The following is a 15,225-nucleotide window of genomic DNA, read 5'->3' as shown; positions in this document are numbered from 1 at the left end:
GTTGATTGTGGGATCTTGTTCTGTATAGGTTTGTGTTGGTGAACCTTTAGACTTCACGTATCGTTTTGTTGTTTTGTTGTTGGTGTAAAGTACTCATTAAAAGATGTACGCATATCACGCTGCGCCTTGGTCCGCTTCTTACAACGATCGTGACAGAAGATCCCACCAAAATAGGACCAAGCAGCGTGTGCAGGAGCAAACGCCGGGTATGGAACAGGAGGTTACTCTGGTAGATGTCCTCCTCGGTTGGGGGAGGATCACGGAGGAGGAGGCCGTCCGCTACCGGAGGGCGATGAGGGAGGATGCCCAGGCAGGAGAGGAGAAGCGGCGCCAACCGGGCCGTCGTCGGACAGGCGAGAGGCAACCCCAATAATTTTTTTTGGGGGGGCACACGGCATGGACGACGGGGCTGCTGGAGGCAGCTACAGGGCGAGTTTGCGGACTAGGAGAGGAGGCCACCAGGTTACGGGGGCCATTGGTCATGAGGGGGAAGGAGAGTGTAGAGGCACGGCGAGAGGTACTGGGGTTACCAGTCCGGTCCGGCCCGTTCCTGATCCCTGCACAAGGCCAGTGGTGTGTGTTCCCAGTACGGTCCGGCCTGTTCCTGTCCCTCGCACCAAGCCTGTGATGCGCGTCGCCAGCCCGGTCCGGCCTGTTCCTGCTCCCCGCACCAAGCCTGTGGTGCGCGTCGCCAGCCCGGTCCGGCCCGTTCCTGCTCCCCGCACCAAGCCTGTGGTGCGCATCGCCAGCCCGGTCCGGCCTGTTCCTGCTCCCCGCACCAGGCCAGGGGTGCGCGTCGCCAGCCCGGCCCGGCCTGTCCCTGTCCCTCGCACCAAGCCTGTAGTGGGCGTCGCCAGCCCGGTCCGGCCTGTTCCTGCTCCCCGCACCAAGCCAGTGGTGCGCGTCGCCAGCCCGGTCCGGCCTGTTCCTGCTCCCCGCACCAAGCCAGTGGTGCGCGTCGCCAGCCCGGTTCGGCCTGTCCTGCTCCCCGCACCAAGCCAGTGGTGCGCGTCGCCAGCCCGGTCCGGCCTGTTCCTGCTCCCCGCACCAGGCCAGGGGTGCGCGTCGCCAGCCCGGCCCGGCCTGTCCCTGTCCCTCGCACCAAGCCTGTAGTGGGCGTCGCCAGCCCGGTCCGGCCTGTTCCTGCTCCCCGCACCAAGCCAGTGGTGCGCGTCGCCAGCCCGGTCCGGCCTGTTCCTGCTCCCCGCACCAAGCCAGTGGTGCGCGTCGCCAGCCCGGTCCGGCCTGTTCCTGCTCCCCGCACCAAGCCAGTGGTGCGCGTCGCCAGCCCGGTCCGGCCTGTTCCTGCTCCCCGCACCAAGCCAGTGGTGCGCGCTCGTCAGCCCGGTCCGGCCCGTTCCTGCTCCCCGCACCAAGCCAGTGGTGCGGCGTCGTCAGCCGGTCCGCCCGTTCCTGCTCCCCGCACCAAGCCAGTGGTGCGCGTCGTCAGCCCGGTCCGGCCCGTTCCTGCTCCCCGCACCAAGCCAGTGGTGCGTGTCGTCAGCCCGGTCCGGCCCGTTCCCGCTCCCGCTCCCCGCACCAAGCCAGTGGTGCGCGTCGTCAGTCCGGCACGGTCCGTGCCTGTTCCACCTGTGCCTGGTCCGGCACCGGTCAGCTGCTCCACGCCGGAGCCAGAGCAATCCGCTCCACCGGTGTTCAGTCCAGCTCCGGTCAGCAGGGCCAGACCACGAGGGCGAGAGAGAGAGTGGTGGTCACGCCCGGAGCCGGATCCGCCTCCGAGGCGGAATGCCCACCCGGCCCCTCCCCTGTGGTGTTTGGTTGGCGCGGTCGCAGTCCGCGCCTTTGGGGGGGGGGGGGTACTGTCACGCCCTGGCTCTGGGGACTCTTTAATGTTGAGCCAGGTTGTTAGTTCCTATGTTTAGTTGTTCTATGTGTTTATTCTAGATCGTTTAGATCTATGTTGGCCAGGGTGGTTCCCAATCAGAGGCAGATGTAGCTCGTTGTCTCTCATTGGGAACCATACTTAGGCAGCCTGTTTTGCACAGTTGATTGTGGGATCTTGTTCTGTATAGGTTTGTGTTGGTGAACCTTTAGACTTCACGTATCGTTTTGTTGTTGGTGTAAAGTACTCATTAAAAGATGTACGCATATCACGCTGCGCCTTGGTCCGCTTCTTACAACGATCGTGACACTTCCATAAAGCCCAGCTCTGTGGAGTGTACGGCTTAAAGTGGTCCTATGGATAGATACTCCAATCTCCGCTGTGGAGCTTAGCAGGGCCTTCAGGGTTATCTTTGGTGCCTCTCTGATTAATGCTCTCCTTGCCTGGTCCAAGAGTTTTGGTGGGCGGCCCTCTCTTGGCAGGTTTGTTGTGGTGCCATATTCTTTCCATTTTTTAATAATGGATTTAAAATGGTACTCCGTGGGATGTTCAAAGTTTCAGATATTTTTTTATAACCCAACCCTGATCTGTACTTCTCCACAACTTTGTCCCTGACCTGTTTGGAGAGCTCCTTGGTCTTCATGGTGCCGCTTGCTTGGTGGTGCCCCTTGCTTAGTGGTGTTGCAGACTCTGGGGCCTTTCAGAACAGGTGTATATACACTCAGATCATGTGACAGATCACGTGACGCTAAAATAAAGTCCACCTGTGTGCAATCTAACTAATTATGTGAAGGTAATTGGTTGCACCAGATCTTATTTAGGGGCTTCATAGCAAAGGGGTTGAATACATATGCACGCACCACTTTTCCATTTTTTTTTTTTTTTAAACAAGTTATTTTTTCAATTTCACTTCCCCAATTTGGACTATTTTGTGTTTGTCCAAATAAAAATCTATTTAAATTACAGGTTGTAATTTTTTTGGGAGTGGGCTAAACTAGAAAATCCTTCATTTTGGAAGAAATTAATTTGTTCAAAACTGTTCAACTATTGTCTTTCTCTCTCTTTGAGTCAATTACTCACAACATTTTATGCACTGCAGTGCTAGCTAGCTGTAGCTTATGCCTACAGTACTAGATTCATTCTCTGATCCTTTGATTGGGTGGACAACATGTCAGTTCATGCTGCAACAGCTCTGATTAGTTGGAGGACACCCTCCGGAAGCTGTCATAATTACTGGGTAAGTCTATGGAAGGGGGTGAGAACCATGAGCCTCCTAGGTGTTGTATTGAAGTCAGCGTACCCAGAGGAGGACGGAAGCTAGCTGTGCTCTGGCTACACCATGGTGCTAATCTACAGAGTGCTGTTGAGGCTACTGTAGACCTTCATTGCAAAATCGGCATCATCATTCCTAAATGTGTGCTATGTCAGCTTTAGTACAGTACAGCTTCTCATGACATTACTCCTAATATGGACACCATCGTGCTGTAGCATTATACTGTACAGGTACTGTATTTGCCAGGTCATTCTTTTGAGTAGATTTAAATGACTTTCCCTGAAGTGACATTAATAACTGTTTGTCCTTTAGTCCCTATACAGTACTTGAGACAGTATGAAGAGGGTCACATAATGTTATATGTATCCCAAATTGCACCCTGTTCCCTATATAGTGCACTACTTTTGTCCTAAATGTAGTGCACTTCGGTACATAGGGAATAGGGTGCCATTTGGGACGTAGACATAGTTTTACCAGGATGCAAAAAGACAAGCCACAGAAACCCACAGGAATCTATTGTTCAACATCAGCAGAAGCCAATCACTCCTTAAGTCAGGTTCATCTCTCTCTGTCTGCCCTTAACAGTTTATTTGTCCCTCTGACAGCCTGGAATGTATAAGATCTACCCTACGTATATCTAGTTTTGTGGTAAAGTTTCACTAGATAAGGATCTAGGATCAGCTTCCCCTCTCCCAATCCTAACCTTAACCATTAGTGGGGAACATGTAAAACTGACCCAAAATCAGTGTCTATACACTGTATATCTAGGTCAAAGCCACAGCGATGTGGGGTTAGTTTTATAGAGCTAACCGAGTTAGCATGTAGAAGCTCCCCTGTGCTAGTGAATGCAGCTTCAGCAGTCTAAAAAGCCACCACATTCTAATGTTACTGAGTTGGAGGAAAGTAGTGTAAAATGGAGACCGCAGCACAAAGGAACTAAAGATGGATGGCTCCCCCTCTCTCTCTCTCTCTCTCTCTCTCTCTCTCTCTCTCTCTCTCTCTCTCTCTCTCACACACACAGGCATGCATGCGCACACACGGCTGCTGCATGCATAATTGTGGGCAGACATTGTGTTTCTGTGCGATAACATAGGGGCCTTGTTCACACAGTGTTACCTGCAGACAGTCTTATCATAAACAGTACTAACACACCATCAATACAGGACCAGGAGTGGGCCCCTATCACACACTACAGAGCATGCACACACACACACACACAAAGTAAACTTCTCCAGGTAGTCTGTTCACGCTGAGAGAGCGGCAGAGAAGAAGAGAGGGAGAGAAAGGAAGGATGGATGGAGGGGTGGAACTTGAGCAAATTCCTTGTGATAACAGCTTTTCAACCATCCTGCTCGTCTAATTGAGCTTGGGTGCTGTGCCCCAAAATGATACCCTATTCCCTATACAGTCCACTACTTTTGACCAGAGCCTATAGGGAATAGGGAGCCATTTGGGACAGATTATATGTCTCCTGCAGTTCCTCCTGCCCAGTAGACATCACCTGTCTGTTTCCCCACTATACAATTCAACACTATAGTGGTGAGTGGTCTAAGGCACTGCATCTCAGTGCTTGAGGCGTCACTACAGACCCCCTGGTTCGATTCCAGGCTGTATCACAACCAGCCGTGATTGGGAGTCCCATAGGGCGGCGCACAATTGGCCCAGCGTCGTCCGGGTTTGGCCGGTGTAGGCCGTCATTGTAAATAAGAATTTGTTCTTAACTGACTTGCCTAGTTAAATAAAGGTATATAAAAAAAAGATTTTTTATAGAATTAAGCCTTTGTCAACATCACGTATTTGAATCTGAAAAGCTTCATGACAATTCCTGTCTTCTTTTTAACATTACATGCTTTTGCAAGCACTAATGCTCCAGGTGTATTCTGTAATGACTAGTCCCTGCCCTCTTAGCTATATGTATAAACAATACTGGCATCTACAGCTAGATGATTGGCTGCTCTCTGACCCCTAGCGTTCTCACCTCCCATTGGCCCTGTGTCAGCTGGTTCTTCAGCTCGATCTGCCAGTCGTCTCCATCAGCCTTGGCACAGTGGTGGATGGTGAGGATGACTGGGCGGGTCAGGAGGACCCCTGGGGGGCCACAGCTCACCACTGGACTCAGCACTGTCTGAACATCCTCTACCGGGGGCCTGGACACACACACACACACACACACACACACACACAGAGCGCGAGAAAGCGAAACAGAGATAGAAACAGAGAGAGAAAGAGTGAAGGGAAGTTACAGGGCACTATTAAATGCTTCTATCTGGGCAAAATATGAAAAAGGTGATGTTTTATGTTTCTAAACTCAGCAAAAAAATAAACGTCCTCTCACTGTCAACTGCGTTTATTTTCAGCAAACTTAACATGTGTAAATATTTGTATGAACATAACAAGATTCAACAACTGAGAAACTGAACAAGTTCCACAGACATGTGACTAACAGAAATTGAATAATGTGTCCCTGAACAAAGTGGGGGGGGGGGGTCAAAATCAAAAGTAACAGTCAGTATCTGGTGTGGCCACCAGCTGCATTAAGTACTGCAGTGCATCTCCTCCTCATGGACTGCACCAGATTTGCCAGTTCTTGCTGGGAGATGTTACCCCACTATTCCACCAAGGCACCTGCAAGTTCTCAGACATTTCTGGGGGGAATGGCCCTAGCCCTCACCCTCCGATTCAACAGGTCCCAGACGTGCTCAATGGGATTGAGATCCGGCCTCTTCGCTGGCCATGGCAGAACACTGACATTCCTGTCTTGCAGGAAATCACGCACAGAACGAGCAGTATGGCTGGTGGCATTGTCATGCTGGAGGGTCATGTCAGGATGAGCCTGCAGGAAGGGTACCACATGAGGGAGGAGGATATCTTCCCTGTAACGCACAGCGTTGAGATTGCTTGCAATGACAAGCTCAGTCCGATGATGCTGTGACACACCGCCCCAGACCATGACGGACCCTCCACCTCCAAATCGATCCTGCTCCAGAGTACAGGCCTCGGTGTAACGCTCATTCCTTCGACGATAAACGCGAATCCGACCATCACCCCTGGTGAGACAAAACCGCGACTCGTCAGTGAAGAGCACTTTTTGCCAGTCCTGTCTGGTCCAGCGAAGGTGGGTTTGTGCCCATAGGCGACGTTGTTGCCTGTGATGTCTGGTGAGGACCTGCCTTTCAACAGGCCTACAAGCCCTCAGTCCAGCCTCTCTCAGCCTATTGCGGACAGTCTGAGCACTGATGGAGTGATTGTGCGTTCCTGGTGTAACTCGGGCAGTTGTAGTTGGCATCCTGTACCTGTCCCGCAGGTGTGATGTTCGAATGTACCGATCCTGTGCAGGTGTTGTTACACGTGGTCTGCCACTGCGAGGATGATCAGCTGTCCGTCCTGTCTCCCTGTAGCGCTGTCTTAGGCGTCTCACAGTATGGACATTGCAATTTATTGCCCTGGCCACATCTGCAGTCCTCATGCCTCCTTAAAGCATGCCTAAGGCACGTTCATGCAGATGAGCAGGGACCCTGGGCATCTTTCTTTTGGTGTTTTTCAGACTCAGTAGAAAGGCCTCTTTAGTGTCCTAAGTTTTCATAACTGTGACCTTAATTGCCTACCGTCTGTAAGCTGTTAGTGTCTTAACGACAGTTCCACAGGTGCATGTTCATTAATTGTTTATGGTTCATTGTACAAGCATGGGAAACAGTGTTTAAACCCTTTACAGTGAAGATCTGTTAAGTTATTTTGATTTTTGAAAGTTTATTTTTTTGCTGAGTTTATTTGCATGTGTATGCATATTATCACTGTAGTAAACCTCAATTGATGTTTGTGGATGTGTGATGTTAAACACATGAAGCATGTTCTATTCAATTTCTAGTCACTTCCATTTCTATTGAGTAGTGCTTAAAATGGCTCAAATCTGGTTGACATTGAACACATAAAGCCTGTCTTGTATCTTGGTGGTGAGTGGTAACTGCACACTTAGAAAAAGGGGTTCCAAAAGGGTTCGTCAGCTGTACCCATAGGAGAACCCTTTTGTGTTCCATGTAGAACCCTCTGTGGAAAGTGTCTTAACATGGAACGCAAAAGGGTTCTACCTGGAACCAAAAAAGGTTATTCAAAGGGCTCTCCTATGGGGACAGCCGAAGAACCATTACTGGTTCTAGATAGCACCTTTTTTTCTAAGAGTGTGGGTAACAGTGGCGCTACGTTAAAGTATAGGAGTTTAGCCTGCATGGAGCTTCTTATTGGACAGGCAGGCAGGCAGGCTGACAGAACAGGCAGCCAGCCAGGCAGGCAGAGGACTCCAGCCCCTGGTGCTGCTGTTGTGCTGTGGAGCTCACCTCATGCTGTCCTTCCTGTGCACCGTCACGTACATCTCATACACACGGCCCTGAGGAACAGCCCCCGCTGGCACCATGAAGCTCACACCTGCAGGAGAGAAACATCAAATCAGCAAGCAGGCTGGACTCCTGGAGCCAACAGTGTGAGGGGCACATATTCACGTGAACCATACACACATGAAGACACATACAGTTTACACAAGTACTCACACACACCACATTAAATATCTCAAGTGGCCAACAAAACAGGCATCATTGTGGTCCCAGTGGCCACTTATCAGGCTGTGATTTCAGCTCACTTGGACACAGTGCTGTTTCCTATGTGACTGTTAACTGTGTTTAGTCCCTCCAGCTGGGCCGGAGGCTCCCATCTCTCATTGATTCCCCGGACCCCCCCAACCCCCCACCGCAGAGCGCATAGCATACCACAGCCAAACACTGACTGCAATTAAAGGGGAATTGAAAGGGTAAGTGAGGGAGACAACGCCAAGGGCCACTTTAAAGAGGAGACGCAAGGAAGCGCTTCAAACCAAGAGAAAAATAAACTAGGCTGTAGCATGTGTTGACAGAGCTGCACATGGTAACCAAGGATAAATAAAACCTTACATCAAAACTGCATTTTTCGTAACACTTTAAGTTGCACTTAAACCTGTGTCGTAACACTGTACTTACGCCTAAATGTAACATGTTGTTACATAGCCATTTAGTAATTGTGTTTGAACTGCACATAAACAGAGTTGAACGGCTTTTCTTTATTTATTCCACTTGTGTGTTTAAAACAAAGTACTGCCCAAACAACAATGTTATTATTGTGGTAATTAGCTTACAGTGATACTACACAGGCAGAGCGTAAAGTATTAGGGCCTGATTCAGACTAACCTTATGCAGGTGCGTAACGGGCTTTGCATGCGTGGTTCCCTTGAGCGTGCTGAATACATTTCTTTAAACTGCTGAAAACCCTCCCACTTATTGGCCAACAGTTTTCGCGAGTTTTCATTTAAATTTGGTGCACCTTTCATTAGAATGTTCTAATTCACTAGAATATATGGAGGGAATGGTTCAGAATATTAGGAATCAATGAAAGAAAGCCATGTAAATGTAAGCATATTCATCTCATTTTCTGCACCAATTGGTAGATTAAAAAAAACTCTGATCTTGTATATTATTTAGGGTTAGTATTTATGAATAATTAAAAAACAGGTTTGGAGAGCCTTTACGCATTAAATATATTGGTGAATCAATAATACAGTGGTTTGATTCATCCTGAAAGTTGCCATATTCCAATATTTAATGGATTGAACAATTGATGGTGAGAAATGTACAACAAGGGTTGAACAGTAGCCCCATTAATCTACCCTAATAATCCTCACTAATCAGTCATCGTGAACTGTACGCCAGGCTCCAGGTTTAAACTGCTACGTATGGTCTGCGTTCCATAATGATTCAAATAGGCTACATGTCCCAAATTATTGCACAACTTGTAATACGTTAGCCTAATATGATCCGCTATTGCTAGCGATTCTCAGGAACAACCACACGAACGTGACAGAGGAAAGAAAGGTAAAATAACGATGTAATGGAAGGATGCAAAATGTAAGGAAACTAACACTAACAGTTATAAAATGTATGTGGGTATAACTGACGGTGGCTACCGATAGTGGCTAATATTTAACACAATACAAATTGTACAAAATAAAGTGAAAAGTCTGGGCATATAATTTAAACATTCTAGAAATCATAAATCAACTCTGTAGGTTTGGCGCCATCTGTCATGGCTACAGAAGGTTAGCTTGGGTTTCCCAATTTCATCCCAAGTTATAAGGCCAGCATTTCATAAACTTCACTGTGGAAAAGGTGATACAGTATTTCGATATGCTTCAGCTTGCTGCCATATGACTGGTTTCAAATTTGTCTCCAGCGATCATAAGGTAAAATAGATCTGAAACAATTGTCATTTATATTTACAATCCCCTTATCGAAATGGCTTACTCATATACTTAGCTCTTATCAATAGCTCTTATCAATTTGTAGATGTTGTTCCATTTGGAACCGACAGGTTGCTCGACCTTATTCATCGTTTCATCGCACGTAAAGGTGGTGGAATTAAGTCAAGGTCAGAATATGGCATATCTGTAGACACAACTCCGCCAAACCTTCATTTTTTAAAAATGTTCACCCAAAACAAATAGCGGGTGAATAGCATGCTATTCTCATGCTTAAGTTCAAGGTCAGAAATGCATAGAGAGAAAAGTGCATAAAAATAGAATATATTCACTGTAACGCAATGAGTGTTCTCTCTTCTCTGTCCCCAGGGGAGGCCTAGGGAGCTGCTCCCAAACTGCCTATCATTTACCCAGCACCATTACATGACCAATACCAACTCAATCAGAACACTAAAGGGACAAACTGGATTGAATCATTACATTTATTCTGTACAATCAACTCTGAGCCACAATTTCATTTACTTGGCCCTTATTGGAGCAAATGCTCTGTAATGGACCATGCACGGCAGCCCTAGGCACCCTCCTTAAGTGGACTGTATTTCAGCTCCCCAAGGATCTACAGGCATATATGGCTCTATGTCCCAAATGGCACCTTATTCCCTATGGGCCCTGGTAGTGCACTACAAAATGGAGCCATTTGGGACGCATACTATGCATCTGCACAGCCTTGTCCATTCGTTAGGCATGAGCTGGGATACGTTGCATCAGCTAATTCATATGAAACAGAACCTGCCATCATCTTCATTCTGGGCCCCTATTCATAAAGTATCAGATAATATATATATATATATATATATATATTTGGTCATATTTAGCAGACACTCTTTTCCAGAGTGACTTACAGGAGCAATTAGGGTTAAGAGCCTTGCTCTAGGGCACATCGACAGATTTTTCACCTAGTCGCCTCGGGGATTAGAATCTGCGACCTTTCGGTTACTGGCACAACGCTCTTAACCACTAAGCTACCTGCCACCCCAGGTAGCTCATGTCCTCCTGTCCATATAATGATATTCATTATGATCTGAAAAGTAATACTGTTCCTAGATCAGCAATCCTACTATGAGACGCTTTATAAACATGGGCCATGAGGCTTTAGAATGGATGAGAGAATGAAAGGAGGATTTTGTATTCTTCAGCCTCATCTGTGTAAAGACCAATATGAATGCAATCTGATGAGGATGACGAGCAGCCAGGAGGTGGATCTGGCATTATGGGTAGGATGAGTGCCTAGTACATCACTTTCTGTCCCTGAACACACAGAGACCTAGTTAACATAATGGCAGAAGTGTTACAGCGGCATTTCCTAATCCTGTTCCTAGGTTCCCTCGCAATGTGCTTCCTAAATGCCGGCTGATTAGCTTGACACGTCTTCAGCCAGCTATCTGCTTTCATGTAATTCATTAAGCAGGTTGTCATGTTCTTCATCTGTTGGCAAACACGTCACTCCCTATGAATAAGATTTACAGTATGTGGCAGTTTTTGACACTGCATTGAGAATGAATGGTGGTGTCTTATAGCGTTGCTGTCTGGAGCTGATGAGAGCAGAGAATAGCATACAGATGTCAGAGGTGAGGTAGGCAGGCTACACAGCCTCCTAACGAGATCACCAACCTGAAACACTGTAAATAAGCTGTCAATTCAATACAGTACTGAAATACTGTCAATGAAGTGTCAATTCAATACAGTACTGAAATACTGTCAACGAACTGTCAATTAAATACTATACTGAAATACTGTCAATGAACTGTCTATTAAATACAGTACTGAAATACGGTGTGACATTAGAAAGTGACATTAGAAAGGGTTTACCCGATGAGAGAAAATGGGTACTGGCAGGGTGGCATGATGGTGGCCAAGAGTCTCACAGGCCTTTCTAAACTGAAGCTCTTTGATGTGGAGGACATTGGGTCACAAGAGTCAGATATCATAGTCTTAAACCAGGTCTAGACTTGTAGCCTAATTTACAGTACATGCAGAATAACAAAAAAAACTGTATACCTGATTGACACTAGAGGGCCAAACAGAGTAAAGCAGAGGCAAGCTGTACTAGCCTAGTTACGCATCCACCTGTGTGGGTCCACCCTACAGTGTGAATCAGGTATTAGTATTGGTCTCCAAAAAATAAACAGTACCACTGTGCTTCTGCATTGCTTGCTCTTTGTTTTTAGGTTGGGTATCTGTTAAGCACTTAACTGCTGATGTAAAAAGGGCTTTGTAAAATATATTTGATTGACTGATTGAGTACCTGAGTTGGGCACTATGAGGTGTCCGCCCAGGGAGTTGAAGGAGCCCGCGACGGTGCAGGAGGGGTCGCGAGTCCGAGCCAGGCTCTGGTTCCTCAGGTTCGTGGTCTCGCTGTCCAGCAGGGACTGGGTGACCTTAGGGGACAGCTTGGAGGAGAAGTCGGACAGGTCCTCCGAGGGAGTGACCAGGCCGGAGGAGTTGTACACCTTGATCTTCAGGTTAGGCAGGGGGTCCAGGAGGGGCGAGTTGGTCATGGGGATCTTGTCGGACACATCATGGAGAGCGTAGACGGGGCCTCGGTACATGGCCGCAGCATTGGTCATGTCCGGGGGAGCAGTCAGCAGGCCAGCTGGAGGTCAGAGATGATTGGATCATAGGTTGTCGATTTCAAATTTACAAATTTCAATTGAAGAATTTCTAATGTACAAATATATTATTTAGCCTGGTAAATCGAGAAATAAGTATGTTTACAATCATGACCTGGTTAATTGATGTAAAGTATATACAAATGTTGGAATATCTTCACAACAAGACGGTATAACAAAGGTTTACTCATTTAGAATTATTACTCAAGTTAGGAATTATTGACACAAAATGTCTCATCACACTAATCAAATACATTGTCAAACCAAATGGCTCACAAAAACACTTGACATGACTTGTCAAATGACAAACCATGGCATTTAAACTTCCTCAGTTTTCTATATTGTTTTAGTTGGCGATGACTTATCCCACTTCATTAAGGACATAAGCCAATCAAATGCATTCTGACCCTAGAGCAGATCTGTCCTGGGAACACTTTAGAGCAGGGTTCTTCAATTCCGGTCCTGGAGGGCCGAAACACTTCTGTTTTTTATTTCTACCTGGTAGTTAATTGCACTCACCTGGTGTCCCAGGTCTGAATTAGCCCCTGATTAGAAGGAGAGGATGAAAAACAGAGGTGTTTCGGCCCTCCAGGACCGGAATTGAAGAACCCTGCTTTAGAGTAAGTAAAACTGCAATGAAGTGCGTCCTGTGTTTCTAGATTCAGAGTGTGGTGAAGAGGCTGTGGATAGCCTACACAGACCTCCTTTCTTTGTTTCCTAACCCTCCTCATCATCCAAAATGCCAGAGATAGCCAGAGGCCAACAATCCACGACACACTGATTGCTAATTAATGTGCAACTCGTTTGCATGCCACAACAGACACACCTGTTCTGAATGTTCATTAGCTCCGGGGTGAATTTTTTTACCCTAGGTACAGCTCAATGATCATCTTCCCCTCCCTCAATCCTAACCATTAGCAAAGATTTTTATAACTAACCCAAGATAGACCACAGCCTGTTGTTTCCAATGGGAGCAAATTAATCATAGTGGCAGAACAAGCAAGGAGGTGGGCAGAGCCAAGCACGAGCTAGTGAGATCCTATTGGCGCGTTCTAGCATGTTTTTGCATATTTCCATTAGGGAACGCCTACTCTTAAGTGTGCGTGTGCAATAACCCAATTCGCCCTTGCACTCCTTCTAAACAATGCATTTTTTTGAAACTTTGGCAAAGGGTAAAGTCTACAAAACTTAGTCCACTCTGTGCATAACAGATTATAGTTTTGTGAACAGAAAACGTTTTAAATCTATGAGAATGTCAGATCAAATCCATCTCACTCCATCTTCAACCATTGCCGGCCACTGGGCTTCCTTCATCACCAAATAGGTAAACTGGGATATGACTAAAGAGTTAATCAGGGTGATTTTACCACAAATAGACAGGTATTTTTCTTTCCATGGTAGCAAGATCTTATCTATTTTTGCTAACTTTCTATTACAATGTATTGTAGTGAGATAATTACTTTATTTCGGGATATGAATACCTAGTTTGTCCACTTCACCATCAGACCATTTTATTAGTAAACTACACGGTAATGTAAAAGTTGTATTTTTTTGTGATCCAATACGCAATATAGTGCACTTATCATAATTTGATTGTAATCCAGACAGGTTAAAACATTTATCTAGATCCTCTATGAGGCTGTGAAGGGATCCAAATTGTGGATTTTAAAGAAAACATAAATCATAAGCGTACAATGACACCTTTGTTTTAAGCCCTGGATTTCTAGCCCCTTGATTTATTGTTGGATCTGATTTTAATACATAACATTTCGATGGCCTTAATAAATAGTTATGCCGATAGTGGACAACCTTGTTTTACTCCTCTTGACAGTTTAATACTTTCTGAGAAGTAGCCATTATTTACTATTTTACACCTAGGGTTAGTATACATAACTTTAACGCATTGAATAAGACATTCTCCTAAATTAAAATATTCCAGGCATTTACAGCGCCTTGCAAAAGTATTCATCCCCCTTGGCATTATTCCTATTTTGTTGCATTACAACCTGTAATTTAAATGGATTTTTATTTGGATTTCATGTAATGGACATACACAAAATAGTCCAAATTGGTGAAGTGAAATGAAAAAAATAACATGTTTAAAAGAAATCTAAAATAAAAATACTGGAAAAGTGGTGTGTGCATATGTATTCACCCCCTTTGCTATGAAGCCCCTAAATAAGATCTGGTGCAACCAATTACCTTCAAAAGTCACATAATTAGTTAAATAAAGTCCACCTGTGTGCAATCTAAGTGTCACATCATCTGTCACATGATCTCAGTATATATACACCTGTCCTGAAAGGCCCCAGAGTCTGCAACACCACTAAGCAAGGGGCACCACCAAGCAAGCGGCACCATGAAGACCAAGGAGCACTAGAAACAGGTCAGGGACAAAGTTGTGGAGAAGTACAGATCAGGGTTGGGGTATAAAAAAATATCCAAAACTTTGAACATCCCACGGAGCGCCATTGAATCCATTATTAAAAAATGCAAAGAATATGGCACCACAACAAACCTGCCAAGAGAGGGCCGCCCACCAAAACTCACGGACCAGGCACAGAGGGCATTAATCAGAGAGGCAACAAAGAGACCAAAGATTACCCTGAAGGAGCTGCAAAGCTCCACAGCGGAGATTGGAGTATCTGTCCATAGGACCACTTTAAGCCGTATACTCCACAGAGCTGGGCTTTACAGAAGAGTGGGCAGAAAAAAGCCATTGCTTAAAGAAAAATATAAGCAAACACGTTTGGTGTTCGCCAAAAGGCATCTGGGAGACTCCCCAAACATATGGAAGAAGGTACTCTGGTCAGATGAGACTAAAATTGAGCTTTTTGGCCATCAAGGAAAACGCTATGTCTGGCGCAAATCCAACACCTCTCATCACCCCGAGAACATCATCGGCAGGGACTGGGAAACTGGTCAGAATTGAAGGAATGATGGATGGCGCTAAATACAGGGAAATTCTTGTGGGAAACCTGTTTCAGTCTTCCAGAGATTTGAGACTGGGACGGAGGTTCACCTTCCAGCAGGACAATGACCCTAAGCATACTGCTAAAGCAACAGTCGAGTGGTTTAAGGGGAAACATTTAAATGTCTTGGAATGGCCTAGTCAAAGCCCAGACCTCAATCCAATTGAGAATCTGTGGTATGACTTAAAGATTGC

The 15,225-nt window shown here is 46.2% G+C and overlaps 1 protein-coding gene across 1 annotated transcript in view; it reads right to left on the bottom strand.

The window, feature by feature from the left end:
* The window catches only part of LOC121587490 (netrin receptor UNC5C-like), a 326,918-nt gene that overhangs the window by 28,033 nt on the left and 283,660 nt on the right, over window positions 1-15,225 (bottom strand). The window contains exons 9-11 of the mRNA XM_041904465.2: window positions 11,696-12,043; window positions 7,448-7,535; window positions 5,095-5,263 (exon numbers count right to left, since the gene is read on the bottom strand). Coding sequence (XP_041760399.2) covers window positions 5,095-5,263; window positions 7,448-7,535; window positions 11,696-12,043 — 605 coding nt within the window. The remainder of the gene's footprint in view (window positions 1-5,094; window positions 5,264-7,447; window positions 7,536-11,695; window positions 12,044-15,225) is intronic.

This window comes from Coregonus clupeaformis, chromosome 18, assembly GCF_020615455.1.
Source record: "Coregonus clupeaformis isolate EN_2021a chromosome 18, ASM2061545v1, whole genome shotgun sequence".
In the NCBI taxonomy this organism is placed as follows: Eukaryota; Metazoa; Chordata; class Actinopteri; order Salmoniformes; family Salmonidae; genus Coregonus; species Coregonus clupeaformis.
The sequence above is the reverse complement of the archived record's forward strand: the minus strand, read 5'-3'. Positions and strand labels throughout refer to the sequence as shown.